This window comes from Papio anubis, chromosome 11 (genome assembly GCF_008728515.1).
Source record: "Papio anubis isolate 15944 chromosome 11, Panubis1.0, whole genome shotgun sequence".
NCBI lineage: Eukaryota > Metazoa > Chordata > Mammalia > Primates > Cercopithecidae > Papio > Papio anubis.
The window spans coordinates 41,009,069-41,024,974 of record NC_044986.1 but is presented as its reverse complement, the minus strand read 5'-3'; the positions used below and the strand labels follow the sequence as shown (position 1 = coordinate 41,024,974).

At 42.4% G+C, this 15,906-nt stretch overlaps 1 protein-coding gene across 5 annotated transcripts in view; it reads left to right on the top strand.

Moving 5' to 3' along the window:
• The first annotated feature begins 2,401 nt into the window (after window positions 1-2,401).
• The window catches only part of EXOC6 (exocyst complex component 6), a 214,284-nt gene continuing 200,779 nt past the window's right edge, over window positions 2,402-15,906 (top strand). Inside the window, exons 1-2 of one of the 5 annotated variants that reach the window (XM_009214978.4) lie at window positions 2,402-2,651; window positions 5,965-6,076. In XM_009214978.4, the coding sequence (XP_009213242.2) occupies window positions 2,615-2,651; window positions 5,965-6,076 (149 nt within the window). In that variant the 5' untranslated portion in view covers window positions 2,402-2,614. The other 4 variants (XM_031652176.1, XM_031652175.1, XM_009214977.4 and 1 more) reach the window with 4 other exon arrangements.

Below are 15,906 nucleotides of genomic sequence, written 5' to 3'. Positions count from 1 at the left end.
GTGTGTGTGTGTGTTTACTTTTTGTTTTTTTGTGGACCTTTCAAAATGCACAGGAAGGAGTGGGGTAGGGATGGGAGGGAAAACTCCAACTCCACCAAGACTCTGAGCAGGATTAAACACCAGGTGATATTTACCAGGGATGGGTCACTTTCATCTGGTATTCTTCTTCTACTGATATAGGAGTTAAGAAGAAATTATTTAGGCAGATAGAGTAAGGAAGTCCTCCATAAGCTTTTCCTTTTAATGAAAAGCAACCCCCAAATCATTTTCTTTTCTAACAAAGAGGAGCCTGTAAAATCGAGTTGCAGACATAGAAAGGCAGGCTAGAAGCTTGCATGGGTGAATGCTGGCAGCTGTGCCAATAGGGAAAGGCCACCTGGACTAGGCATGTTCAAAATGACTACTCCATCTTCCCTTTTCCTTTCCACCCACATGTGCCATAGGGAGCAGACAACATGGGGCTGGCCAAGTGGAAAGCCCATTTGCACAATAAGATTAGGGTGGGGTGGCCAGCTTCTTCATGCACTATGTAAATGTCACAACTGGTCCAGCCTATCTGTGCGCCTTACGCAAATCAGACATCACCCCCTCGAGCCTGTCTATAAAATCTGATGCACTCCCCACAGGCTGCAAGTCCCATTTAGACGCCCCTCTCTCTCGCAGGAGAGAAAGCTGTTCTCCTTTCTCTTTCTTTTGCCTATTAAGCCTCTGCTCTTAACCTCACTTCACATGTGTCCATGTCCTTGATTTCCTTGGCATGAGGCAACGAACCTCAGACAACAAGGCCAGACAACAACTCCACTTCACTACCTTCTGGGGCACCCCTGCCTTGTCCCTAGTTTCCCAGATATGTTTCCTAGAGACTGTGAATTGTAGAGGGGGTTTCTGTGCCAATGATACACATGAACATGTCAGAAGCATTTGAACCAGTGTGACTCCATCTTGAATAAAGTCTGGGTTAAATGAGGCTGATACCTACTGGGCTGCATTCCCAGGTAGGCATTCTAAGTCACAGGATGAGATAGGAAGTTGGCACAAGACACAGGTCACAAAGACCTTGCTGATAAAACAGACTGGTGAAAAAGCCAGCCAAATCCCACCAAAACCAAGATGGTGATGAGAGTGACTTCCGGTCATCCTCACTGCTCATTATAATGCTTTAGCATGCTAAAAGACACTGGCACCAGCACCATGACAATTTACAAATGCCATGGCAATGTCAGGAAGTTACCCTATATGGTCTAAAAAGGGGAGGAACCCCAATTCTGGGAATCGCTCAGCCCTTTCCCGGAAATCTCATGAATAATCCACCCCTTGTTTAGCATATAATCACGAAATATCAATAAGTATAAGCAGCTGAGCACCCATGCCACTGCTCTGCCTATGGAGTAGTCATTCTTTATTCCTTTATTTGCTTTATAAATTTTCTTTCACTTTATGGATTCGCCTCAAATTCCTTCTTGTGTGAGATCCAAGAACCCTCTCTTGGGAGCCCTTTCTTGTAACAAACATAATGCTTCCCACTAGTGGTTCCAGTACAGAGCAAGGAGCCTGGGAGTCTAGTCTTGGTGATGGAGTGAGAAAGGTGAGCGACTGATGCCGTTTTATTTGCAGAATAAACTTACTTTAAAAAAAAAAGGTTGATTTCCAGTTCTAGAGGGACAGGGGTTCCTAGCAGGCCAATGGGACAGAGACTCAGTTATAGAGAAAAAAGAAAACGGCCTAGAAAAGGGCCCCAAGGAACAGGACTATATCAACTTCACACATGGCTTGATGGTGCGTCCCAAAGATCAGCCTGGGCACTACTGGCATTTCAGGCTGGATAATTCGTGTGTGTGTGTGTGTGTGTGTGTGTGTGTGTGTGTGTGTTGCAGGCCAGGTGGGGGTTTGTGCTGTGCATTGTAGGTTGTTTAGCAGTATCCCTGGCCCATTCCCACTAGATATCAGTAGCACTACCCACCTCCCATGGTGACAATCAAATATGTAACCAGACATTTCCCTCGAGCAGGGCACCCGCAAGATCACCCAGTTGAGAACCACTAGCCTAGGGTCACTTAAACTTCTCTTGTTAGTGGTCAGACTTAATTCTAGGAAGTAGTCAAAGAGTTTGAGCTGCAGCTGGGAAGAGAGGTTAAGGGTCCAGACTGGGAACATTCCAGTCACACACGCCATTCTTTTTTATGGACATCTTGGAATATGGCTGTTTCAAAACTTTCCACTTCCTCCTTTTATTTTCCTCATTTGATGAATTTGTTGTCAGCACTATGAGACGGGGGAGGTTGTTTTCTCTCTTACTTTTGGGAGGAGAGCCTCTCTTGTTCATTTAATCGTGCAAACTTCCGGCAGGAAATGGCACTCAAGGAAAGTTTTGAATAAAAGGAAGATGCTGGTTTAGTCAGTGGAAACAGGAAGTTGTTGCCCTTGTCTCAAACGGTATAGAAGAAAGTAAGAGGCAGAGAGAAACTGCACTTAGCAGGACTGGGAGGAGCAGAAGACAGTGGGGTGGGAGTAGAGGGAGGGTGGGGAGAGCTGAGGAGCAGAGGGAGGCAACCGGGCCACCAGGACAGAAGACCTTGAATCTCCAGGCTGAGCTGGCTGTACCGGAAGAGGATGAATGTGCTGTGTAGGAGGAGTGGGGTCATGCAGTGACAGTAAGTCAAAGCTATAGTGGTTTGTTAATTAAACTACTTTAGGGTATAGTATTCTTCTATACTATATTCTATTTTTTTTTTCTTTTTTGAGATGGAGTCTCGCTCTGTTACTCAGGCTGGAGTGCAATGGCATGATCTCGGCTCACTGCAACCTCCACCTGCCTGGTTCAAGCAGTTCTCTTGCCTCAGCCTCCCGAAGAACTGGGACTACAGCCGTGTGCCACCATGCCCAGCTAATTTTTGTATTTTTAGTAGAGACGGGGTTTCACCATACTGGCCAGGCTGGTCTCGAACTCTTGACCTCAGGTGATCCGCCTGCCTCGGCCTCCCAAAGTGCTGGGACTACAGGCGTGACCCACTGCGCCCAGCCTATTCTATTTAAATTAATACATTTTCTCTCCAATATTAAGAGCATATGCCTACATTGTAAAATCTCCTTGAATAAAGAGAGAGAGAGAGAGAAAGCAAATGTGGCAAAATATTAACAGTTGGTGAATCAGATGAAGGGTATATTTTTGTTCAGTTTATATTCTTCTTGTAATTCTTCTATAAGTTTGAAAATTTTCAAAATTAAAATTTGTGCTGTGTGGAGAGAAGAATGAATTTTTAAAACCATAGGATATTTAGAACTGGATCAGTCATCACAGATGTATGTGTTCATGAATATGTGGCCTTATTTATGAATTTTTTTCTCTTCAGTGTAATATAGTGATGCTGATGGCTCTCTTAAGAGTGATAGCTCATCATGTATTTATGTATTTTCAGGTCCTGACAAATACAATCTAGAATTGTCAGAGTTTTGCATAATTTGCACCATTTCCTTACAAGGCAGAGGTAACTCAGCTTGTAGCTTTCACTATCATTCATTCATTGGATAAGCATTTCTTCAGTATCTACTATAACTGTATACAAGGTGTATACTCTCTTTTTTTGAGACGGAGTTTTGCTCTTGTCGCCCAGACAGGAATGCAGTGGTGCAATCTTGGCTCACTGCAACCTCCGCCTCCCAGGTTCAAGCGATTCGCCTGTCTCAGGCTCCGGAGTAGCTGGAATTACAGGCGCCCGCCACCACAGCCGGCTAATTTTTAAATTTTTAGTAGAGATGGGGTTTCACTATGTTGGCCAGGCCTGTCGTGAACTCCCGACCTCAGGTGATCCACCCGCCTCAGCCTCCCAAAGTGCTGGGATTATAGGTGTGAGCCACCGCGCCCGGCCTACAAGGTGTACACTCTTAAGCATTATGGGGAATACAAATATGAATCAGATAGACATTCAGCACACGTATAATCTTATAATTTGGTATAAGTTTAAAACCTTGCACATAAAGAACTTCTTTTTTTTTTTTTTGGCTGGAGTGCAGTGGCCTGATCTTGGCTCACTGCAACCTGTACCTCCCGGGCTCAAGTGATTCTTGGGCTTCAGATTCCCAAGTAGCTGGGACTACAGGCATGTGCCACCTTGCCCAGCTATTTTTTGTATTTTTAGTTGGCCAGGCTAGTCTCGAACTCCTGGCCTCAAGTGATCCACCCGCCTCGGATTCCCAAAGTGGTGGGATTACAGGTGTGAACCACCATGCCCGGCCAAGAACTTTAAGATAGATTGAAAATTATTATTTTTGTCAAGTCTCAAAGGACTTACTCATCTTATTGGGAAATGGTGTGAGGCATATTCGTGCTGCATTTGTTCCGTCCTGCCATGGAGCAAAACTAGGGCTGAGGGTTGGGGGCTATTGGTGGGGTTGAAGTGAGGAATGCTGCATTGGTTTGCCATTGCTCTATAACCCATCAGTTTGTGGCTGAAAACAACAGTCAGTTAGTATTGCTCTTGTGTCTGTGGTTGAGTTGCGGCTTGGTTCATCAGCATGGGTTTGGATGGGCAGTTCTCTTTCAGGCTACTGCAGCTAGATGAAAATATATACCTTCCCCTGAAGGTCTGTGGACCCGTGGGGATTATTCTATTTCACGTAGCTCTCAGGGATTGCTTTTCTTAGGTGATGGCAGAGGTGCAAGAGGACAAACAGAAATATGCCTTAGAGGCTTTAGAAAGTCTAGGCTCAGAACTCACATGCTGTTATTTTAGCTTATGTATCACTGGCCAGCAGAAGTCACATGGCTGAGCCCAAAGCCACGGGACAGGGACAAATTAGTGTGCCCACAGTGAGGTACTGGCAAGGGCATGGATGCAGGCAGGGGTGACAAACTGATGCAATCTATGACAAATGCCACAGATTGTAGTTATAGCATGCTTTGAATACTACATTTTTAAGAGAACAAACTTCAATTTTTTGTCAGAGCTTTTAAAAAAGTCTGATAAAAACTAAAAAAAAAAAAAAGCTTCATATGGAAGAATGTCACTACTCATTCCTTTAAGTATTGTCTTTCTTGTATTAAGCAAGAAAGCTGAGCTTAAACTGAATTGAAGAAGATCAAGTGCAAGTGGTGATGGGAAATGGGAAATACACGCCCATTAGTTCTTCAGGCCTACTTGGGGCTGGCTGTAGGGCACGTTTTCCTTTGCTACTTTGGGCCTCTGGTTCATGCACTCTTTCTTCCTCTCAGTGGCAGCTAGCCTTCTTAAAACCCTGACATCTTCATTCTCTTTCTTCCTCTCCATCAAAACCTACTCTGCAGAAGGGATCTAGCAAACTCATTCACAGTGAGGCATAAGGAACTGAAAAGGAGTAAGATCTAAATGCCTCCAGCAGCATTTGTATTTGAACAAGAGATAAAAGAACTAATGGCTCTATCGCTAATGGAGGAAACTGACACTGCAGAACAGAGAAGCAAAGGAGATAGACAGGGCACCAAGGAATTAGCCTAGTGACCTCAAAATCACATCCCATAACACATTTCATTTTTCCTGGGCAAATTACCTCCTTGGGTTTGTGGTCAAGGGCATAGTTGCAGTAACAACTAGAAATGTAGCTTTGGTTATGTATTTAGCATAAATAATATTAATATATATGCCTTGTCAAATCACATGCATTTAGTAAACTTATATAGTGTAATGACTCTAATTCCTACATACAGTTATTGTCTTTGAGAAACAAGTGAATAAATATAGCCGGCACTAGGCAGGAACTTTCCGAACTGTGTCAAGGTTAATAATAAGTAAAATGTTATAAGTGGAGACAGGACAGCAACAGCTGTGCAACATTTTTGGAAGCAAAGACTTTGATAGCATGAAGTCAGACAGTGAGCTTGTTTTTGTTGCTCCTTTGGGTAAACAGAGAATCCTTCTAATAATTATAAGGAAAACGACATTTATTTTTATAAATTACAACAGTTTTTCACTCAATATCTGATGTCTGCAGCTGGGAAATCAGGAGCTTGTGGAACGATGTTGGAAGAAGAAACAGATCAAACCTATGAGAATGTCCTGGCTGAGATTCAGTCTTTCGAGCTGCCTGTTGAAGCTACTTTAAGGTAGGGCACCACTGCGTTTTATTGTGTCTTCTCTAGCGGTGGTAAGGTGGTCCTTTTCCTTGCTTTTTATACTTCTTTATAAGAGTAAAAAATATTTTTGCAAAACAGTTACAGTTCTGTATGTACTTAATCTCAAAGTTTTCTTATCCTTAGAGAAATTACAGGACATAATTAATCCATTTTATTTTCCATGTTTCCTAACTCATCACCGTAAGATTAAAAACTATGACTTTCAAATGATCAAAAAGGACCTCAATTACCTCCAAATAAATGTATATGAGGTTTCAATTGTTTTCTTTAACGTATCACTTAGTGAAAAACATCCAGAACAATTAGACATATCAATGAAGCCAATTTACATTTGGGTGGATATGAGTTGTAGGAAAAAATGTGGACCATTTATTTGTATTTTAGCTGCTTTCTTGAGTGTTTGGTGACCGCTCATGTATTATTTTGTTTCCATATAAGGTTTATTTATTTTTTCTTTTTAACATCTTCTTGGATACCAACATATAAGGTTTAAAAATAGCTTATTTGGTAATGTGGGTATTAATTTGCACAGTTCAAGAACAGGATTAAAATGAAAAACTATATGTCATTGTGTTCAAAGGGCAGCTTTTAAAATTTAATTCTTTAATTCTCTATGTCTGCCTGTCTCTGACACCTATCAGTGTGGGAACAAGATATTCATCACTGAATTTGATAGTGACAGTCAATAAATATTTGTTGACTAATATTTGTAGATTAAGGGGAAGGATGTGTGTGTGTGTGTGTGTGTGTATGACCTCTTCATTCTCAGAAAGGCCCCAGGGCCAAGTGCTTCTAAATCCACTAAAGTTTAAACCTGAATAAATTTCTCCCAGCTATTTAAATCTTATTTTGCATTAAACATAATTTGAATGTCTTCAAAGCTCTTAGGGTGGTGTTCGGGACATGGTAAACAATTGAGATTTGTTGGTTGATTCTTGGATTATCAATGTGTAGGTATAGTTGCAAAATAATTAAACTCCATTATAACTATTATATATACCTTCATCCTATCTGAGCTTCATAAATATTCTGTGAAAAAGGGCTGGTAATTTTCAGTGGTAGAAACCAGAGCTTTGTAGCAATGGAAAACTCAATAATTTTCTCCATACGGAGCATACTTTGAATTGTTCTATTGCCTTCTAAAACTTGTGTATCCGCCTGGTGGCTAGGTAGGTGGTCAAGTGCTAGGTGCTAGGTAGTTAAGTGCTAGGTGCTAGGTGGCTAAGTCTAAGTGAAAACAAGAGAAAGGGTGAAGGGAGCCTAGATGTGTTTATGGCCTCTACTCCCATTGCTGCTTCAGAGCCCTTGGTGTTCAACTTGTAACCCCTTCTACCTCTCCCTGGTCTCACAACCCTGGCCAACATCTACAGACTTTGTCTGTCCTTAGAACTATCCTGTCAGCTAGTCTGTCTCTGGTGTTGGACTTGACTTCCTTTCTTGGTGCTTGGATCTTTTTTATCTTCTCTTCTTAGGACAAATATCCGTGGTACCAATCTTGTACCTGGTCTTTCTACAGCAAAAAATCATTTAGATTTGGCAGCCACAGCACTCTCTCAGCATCACCCTCAAGGGCAGAGCCTGCATAGATATGTTCTCCAGGTGCTACCTTGTCACCACCATGCAGTGGGCCTAAAATACCAATTGTTAGCTTAATGTTTGGGTATTAAAAAAGGGTGAGAACACTCCTTTCCAAAGGTACTGTTAAAACACACTGATGTTATTTTGGGGTGTAGAGTGAAGTTACAAGCCCCTAACAAGACTTTATCTGGGACAGTATTCAACAAAAAGCTTTCCTAATTTTCTAAACTGTTCCTCTAATAAGTTGATTAGATGAAGACTTCTTAGATTGGCGTTTGATGCCTTTCCATACATATGTGCGTGTGTCACCGACTTTCTATTGCAACTGTGCTTCAGGAACACATCAGCTCATATGGCCAAATATGAGGGTTGAAAAATAATGACGTGACTCTCATTTCAGTCAAACTAGACTCTGCTATTTGACAATATGCTTCCTAGAGCTTAGGGTTCCTTTCCCCTGTTATTCACTCTTCCTTCTGCCTGCTAAAATCCAACGTATCTTGCAAGGCATAGCTCTAATGCTCTTTCTAGCGCTATTTACCTAGCTGCTAGGTGCCGGGCACTGTGGAAACTTCTATAAAGGTTACTAAGATGTAAGTAAGACACAGGCCCTGCCCTCAGGAATCTTTAGCCTGAAATGGTTATAACACAATGCACACACATAAACACACACACACAAGCCAGAATAAATGCTCTGGATTCTTTGAAGCCTCTCCTATCTAGATGTGAATATTCCATTGCGAATCCCCATCTAGATGTGAATATTCCATTGTGGAAGCCCCTAAGAATGTGATTCGTATGAGCTCATGGGCTAATGGTGAAGAAAATACTTACCTTTCTAATAAAAATGAAAAGGGGCAGTCCAGCAAGAATGTCATCATTTCAGCAAAGAAGAGAAGGAGGAGGAAGGATTTTAAAATGTCAAGCTCTGGCTGCTTGCAGTGGCTCAATCCCAGCACTTTGGGAGGCTGAGGTGGGAGATCGCTTGAGGCCAGCTGAAGACTAGCCAAAGCAACATGGTGAGACCCTGTCCCTATAAAACACTTTTTAAAATTAGCTGGTGGCTTGTGCCTGTAGTCTCAGCTACTCGGGAGGCCAAAGGGGGAGGCTCACTTGAGCCCAGGAAGTCAAGACTGCAGTGAGCTATGATCACGCCACTGCACCCCAGCCTGAGTGACAAGAGTAAGATCCTGTCTCCAAAAACAAAACAAAACCAAAACCAAAAGAAAACTATAAGCTCTAAAGGCTGAGAGGGTGGAAAAGGAGTTTGGCTGGAGGCAGCCGAAGGCCCTGCCGTGAGGCCTGGAATGAACAGGGAGAGAAAGGTTAGGATACCGGGACTGGAAATGCAAGACAGAAACATTCCCAGGGAAAAGCTTGCACCTGGGAATTGAGGTAGAGAGAATATTGAAGAGTTTACCTACGTGTTTTTCCCTGTCTCAGAAGAAAGGCATTACTTTGACAGATATTTTCTGCTGTAAAATCCTGAATGCTGTTAGCTTCCTTTCCCGTCCCACCTTGTTTTGCAGGTAGTCAACCTGAGGTGGCCTATTTGAGGTCAGAGTTCATATCTGGGCCAGGTGGAGTTTACTCCCCTAACAAGTTGAGCTCAGAGAGTTCAGTGACTCAGGACTCAAGAGATGGTTTCTACCAGTGTAATTTAAGGGCACCTGAACGACATTTCTTTTGCAGAGCATTCAAACCTTCCTACATACTCATCCCCACACATCATCTGGGAAAACGAGTCTCCTCTGTCTCAGGCGTCACGAGTGGGTTGTAGAGACAAGGAGTCATTGTCAATGGCCTATAATGCCTTTCACCACACCAGTCTGTGTTCTTTCCACCTCCTGACTTTACTCATGGCTACTCCCAGGACAAGCTTCTCCCAGATGGTCCAGCTCGTTTGCTGCCTGACTTTCCCAGTGAGCCCTTTTGTTGGCTCCTTTGGCCCTCTTTTTGAAACAGTGGACAAGAATCAGATGATTTTGAGGTCTTGCATTTGTTTTCACTTTTTGTGTGAAATGGAATTTAAGGCCCATAGCATTAAGTTTGAAGGAAAGATAGTTTCAGGGGAGAGCTGAGACTCTATACTTTTCCCGTGGTTTACTTGCATTGCCAATGAAACATCCATGAAAGCCATCTCAGACAACTACAGAGTTTGAATTGGGGAAGAAAATACCAGGGTGGAAAAGTGGAATTTGATGTTAGCCATGCAGATGGCGACTGAACTTAAGAAAAAAGGGGAAAATGTAAAGGAAGGCCTACTGCTAGTGCCTGTGTTGTCCCAGCATGGTTTAGCTTTGGGCATTCAAAATCCCCTACCTAGCCCAGGCGGGGTGGCTCACACCTGTAATCCCAGCACTTTGGGAGGCTGAGGCCAGCGGATCACGTGAGCTCAGGAGTTCAAGACCAGCCTGGCCAACATGGCAAAACCCCATCTCTACTGAAAAATACAAAAATTAACTGGTCGTAGTGGTGCATGTCTGTAGTCCCAGCTGCTTGGGAGGCTGAAGTGGGAGAATCACTTGAAACTGGGAGGCGGAGGTTGCAGTAAGCCAAGATTGGGCCATTGCACTCTGGCCCAGGTGACAGAGTAAGACTCTGCTTAAAAAAAAAAAAAAAAAAAAAGAAAATCCCCTAGCTTGCAGAATATTGGTAGGGTGAAACTTAACGGGCAAGTAAAGTCTGCAATTAGTTTTCCTGCCCTAATCCTTTTGCCCTGAGCATCACTGTTTTCATTACATTGCAACTATAGGCTAATTTCCACTGGATGTTCTCATTCTGTTCAGGTTTCCTGATTTTCTCTCTAGCCTCTCCATTTGGTGTAGATGTGCCTGGCTCGTTGCCAGCTCCTTCCGCTAGGGGGCGTACCTGTCCCTGGGAGACTTAATGACTGTCCAGAGCCATGTTCAAGGAAACAACATTAGTCCCTGTTGTACTCAGTATTACCAACTTCCTTGCACAAGGATGGTCAATAGGTTTCAAGTAGCATATCAATTCAATGCATTGGGAATGGTTGCCTGAATCTTCATACTGAGGATGATCCTGATAAATTAGTGACGATAGCTACGGTCCTAGGATAGGGTAGTAGCAGTATTCGCAACATTTATTTACCATATTCACACTAGAACTTCCTGCTGTCAGGCATCACCCATCAGACCTGCTGCCATGGATACTGACTCATACCTGGATGTAGCCTGGGGCTCACGATGCCCCTTGGAGTCCTGCAGGTGTGTTATTAGCCCCTTAGATCAGGTCCTGAAGTCACAATGTCTGAACCGACTTGGATTCAGAAGTCACAGCATGTTTTGTGGCTGTAGCTGAGCCTGAGATGATCAAATCATGGACACATTGTAGGGTACTGCACAGTTAGTGGGAGGTAGAAAGGTAGGGGACTGTGGGGGTGGGGGTGGATGTCTAAAGAAGGCCCTGCAGAGGACTGGGAAAAATAGGAGGAAAAGGGAATTGTACAAGATGACGTACCAGAAGAAATTTTTGTAATTGTTTTATGATAACATAATTGTTTCACACTTGTATTCACAGACTCTCTCAGGCACTTTTCCAAAAGCTGACCATGAAGTTTTATCAGTTTAAGAGCAAACAGGATATCGTATTTCTTTGACTTTCATGTTTTTAGGAATAAAGATAACGTGCTTTTAGGAAAGGAAACATTAAAAAAAAAACCAACCCTAAACTGTATATACTATAAAATCTTAGAATGACATACTAAAAAAAAACAAACTAAATTTAACTGTGGATGTTCTAGAATGTTCTTGCTATTTATATCTTTATAAATGTAAGATTTCTATTAAATCTTATTTTATCAAGTATATTCATTAAGATCAAAGGTCTAGATTTTAATCTGGACTGGACATTTACCACTTCTATGATTTTGGCCTTAGTTTCTGAAACTATAAAGTGGGGATTATGATAAAACCTATCTCAAAGGATTAGTGTCTATAAGGTGCTTAGCATAATAGTTGGCTGGTACAGAGTAAATACTCAATAATTAGTGTTGACTATTATTGTCTAGTTTACATTTGGGATGGATATTCCACTATGACTTAACAAATATATACTTTAGAGTCCTGAAGTAAACAATCACTCATAACATCTTGAAATTCTGAGCAGGTGTGAAATATTGAGTTATGCAAATTTTTTAAAACTTTTTTTTATTTGACAAATAATTGCATATATTTAGAGTATAGAACTTTTTTTTTTTTTGAGACAGAGTCTGGCTCTGTCATTCAGGCTTGAATACAGTGGCACAATCTTGGCTCACTGCAGCCTCTGCCTCTTGGGCTCAAGCAATTCACCCATGTCAGCCTCTTGAGTAGCTGGAACTACAGGCATGTGCCACCACACCCGGCTAATTTTTGTATTTTTTGTAGAGACGAGGTTTCACCATGTTGTCCAGGCTTGTCTCGAACTCCTGAACTCCAGCAATCCGCCTGCCTTGGCCTCCCAAAGTGCTGGGATTACAGGTGTGTGTCACCATACCCGGCCTATTTATAGGGTATAATGTGATGTTTCACTGTCGGTTTACATTGTAGAATGATTAAATCAAGTTAATTATATCTATCACCTTACATATTTTTTTTTGTGGTGAGAACATTTAAAATCTATTTTGAGCAATTTTGAAATATGCAATATATTATTATCATTAATTATAGTCACCATTCTGTGCAATAGGTCACCAAAGCTTATTTCTCCTAACTGAAACTTTGATTAACATCTTTCCTTTTCCCATCTACCTCTCTCCTCAGCCTCTGGTAACTACCATTCAACTCTCAACTTCTCTGAGTTCAACTTTTTTAGATTCTACATATAAGTGAGATCATGCAGTATTTGTGTTTCTGTGCCTGGCTTACAGTAATGTAAATTTTATTTTGGTTGCATAATATTCAGGGGAGAGAGGTGTTAATTTTAAAAATCACATTCACTAATGCTTATATTTTATACTAATGCAATATCATGACCTGATTTAATCTCTAATGAGAATAGTATAGTGTTCTGCATAAAAATGGAGTCCAGAGAAATTGTTCAGAAATAAATTGGGGACTGAGGCTTGCTGCATCTGTGGCACCTCAGAAAAGTCTGGAATGTCTTATGAGAGTGGGCTATACAGTTACCCAATTTTTGCTGGACATTTAAATGATATCATTAGCTATTTGATGTTTATTGCAACACTAGATAAAGCTTTAAAAACATTTTTATGTTTAGGAGCCAAATATTCCAACCAGGGAGACAGTTTTGGTTATTTAGTGGTTAAGTGAATGGGCTTTGGAACCAGAAGGATACGGGTTCAAATTCCGCCTTTATAATTACTAATAGAGCTGTTGAAAGGATTAGTTGAAGTAGGCATGAAATGTATTAATGAAATGTAATGTATCATAGCAAATGCTCATTCACTCATTCATTCAGTTAATAAATAATAATGGCACATTTACCATGTGACAGGCAGTGGTCTGGTTGCCGCTGATACAGTGAGATCAAGATCTGGAAAGTCCGTGCTCACAGGGAGCTTGCATTTTAGTGGAGAGAGCCAGAAATACACCAATAAAAAAGTGTTAATAAGTGCTATGAAGAATAAAAAAAAAAAAAACAGGCCAGGCGCGGTGGCTCACGCCCGTAATCCCACCACTTTGGGAGGCTGAGGCAGGCAAATCATGAGGTCAGGAGTTCGAGACCAGCCTGGCCAACATGGTGCAATCCTGTCTCTACTAAAAATACAAAATTTAGCCAGGCGTGGTGGTGCACGCCTGTAATCCTAGCTACTCAGGAGGCTGAGGCAGGAGAATTACTTGAACCCGCGAGGCGGAGGTTGCAGTGAGCTGAGATCATGCCACTGCACTCCAGCCTGGGTGACAGAGTGAGACTCTGTCTCAGAAAAAAAAAAAAAAAAAAAAAAAAAAAGGAAGGAATAGGAAGGTTTAGGGATGCTAATATCCCTAGCCAGGGAGTAAATGTCAGCTATCATCATCATCGTCATTTCATTAGCTACATTTCTAATCCTATTTTGCCAAGAGGAGAGAGAAAAATCGGACAAGTGAGAGGAAAGGGAGAAAGGGCAAAGGGCAGTAAAGGAAGGCTAAGCAGGGAAAGAGGGAGGAATAGAGAGTGCATTGAACAAGATGACGAATAAGAAAACCAACAAGGAGAAGGAAGGTAAGAGGAGACAGCAGGGACAGTTGCTTGTCTTATAAACTGGTGGTGGCGGTGGAGTTGGTGGTGGTGGTGGGGGGTGTTATTTGAAGGAAAGACAGAATGGAACTCAGAGAAAATGATACTGTTCTTTAACTGCTCAGTGGACTTTAAAATGTTTCGTTTTAGGGGCTTTCAGAACATTTTTCTGAGGGCAGGGTTGGCAACATAATTTGTGGGGCCCAGGGCAAAATGAAAATGTAGATTCCTTTTTCAAAAATCATTAAGAATTACAAGATGGTGATGACAGAGTATTAAATCAAAGGCAACTGCATAGGTCACACACCATGAGCCAGCCCTGTCTGAGAGCAAGTACACAACAAACATTTAATAAAAATAGTTGTTGAATGAACAAAACCCGGGGCTTAGTTGCTTTTGAACTCCTCTGAGGACTGGCCCGTATTTTAGAAAAAAACTGATTTTATTTGGCTTCAATTTCAAATTTCCTTCTATTGTTCTCCACCGTGGGGTCCAGATCTTTATGGAACAGCCGATTCCTGCACAGGGTTTTACAGCCGGCATCCTCCCAGACCAGCTGGGCTTTGTTTATTCTCTTGCACTTACACAGTGTGGCCACTTGGGGTCACCACAACAAAAAGGCAGAAGCTGGAGGAGGGCCCTTGTGACGGTGGACAACTGAAACGAGTGGTTAAAAGCCGCGGGGAAGGATTAGTTTATCAGAGCCAATGTATAAAGACTGTCTGTACTTTACATTTTGATACAGTTCTATAATTCTATAACAAGAGCTCTAAAACTCTTTAAGAAACATTTGAATGATGCGAAGTTTTGAGAGGATAATGATAGGGTTCCCAGGGGCGAGGAGGGGAATCTTTTTGTAGATGTGTACCCTACCTCCAAAAACATGCATTTGGCCGGGCGTGGTGGCTCACGCCTGTAATGCCAGCACTTTGGGAGGCCGAGGCGGGCGGATCACGAGGTCAGGAGATTGAGACCATCCTGGCCAACATGGTGAAACTCCATCTCTACTAAAATACAAAAAATTAGCTGGGTGGGCTGGCGCGGTGGCTCATGTCTGTAATCCAAGCACTTCTGGAGGCCGAGGTGGGTGGATCACGAGGTCAGGAGTTCAAGACCAGCCTGGCCAAGATGGTGAAACCCCATCTCTACTAAAAATACAAAAATTAGCTGGGCCTTGTGGCTGGTGCCTGTAATCCCAGCTACTCGGGAGGCTGAGGCAGAGAACTGCTTGAACCTTGGAGTCGGAGGCTGCAGTGAGCCGAGACCGCACCACTGTACTCCAGCCTGGGCAACAGAGCGAGACTCTGTTTAAAAAAAAAAAAAAATTAGCTGGGCGTGGTGGCACATGCCTGTAGTCCCAGCTACTCAGAAGGCTGAGGCAGGGGAATCACTTGAATTTGGAAGGCGGAGGTTGCAGTGAGCCGAGATCGCGCCACTGCACTCCAGCCTGGTGACACAGCAAGACAGCGTCTCAAAAAAAAAAAAAGGAAAAAGAAAAACATGTCATTTACAACATTAAGCTTAATACAAGAAGTAGTCGCATGTCGATCATTCACTTACTAATTGAGCCCCTACTATATGCAAGGCACTGGGCTGGACAATGAACAATACAGGCATCGTCCCTGTGCTTGACGTAGGAGCAGTTCCTGGAAATGGAGACAGACTCAGTGATTTGTTCACCACCATGATATGTGCTTCCAAGGATGAGTGAGCACTGCCCCCAAAGACAAGGAAAGGTGCTTGCCTTAAAAGCACAGGATCCAGAGGGTTCACTAAAGTGGGTCTGGAACCAAGAATCCAACCCAAAGACACGTTCCTGTTTCCCTCTCTACAAAAGCAGGAAACATATTTCAGGTGGTTTACACCCACCAAGCATGCAGAAAACCCTGATACACAATCAGGTTATTTTTTTTTTAATGATTAGAAAAAAGAACATTTATGTGTCTGGTTTTTATTTTTATTTTATCAAAGAGGAGGCTAAAATGCTGGGCTCTCTGGCTTACTAGCAAATGCCTGATAACCCTAGTCACCAAGGCTAA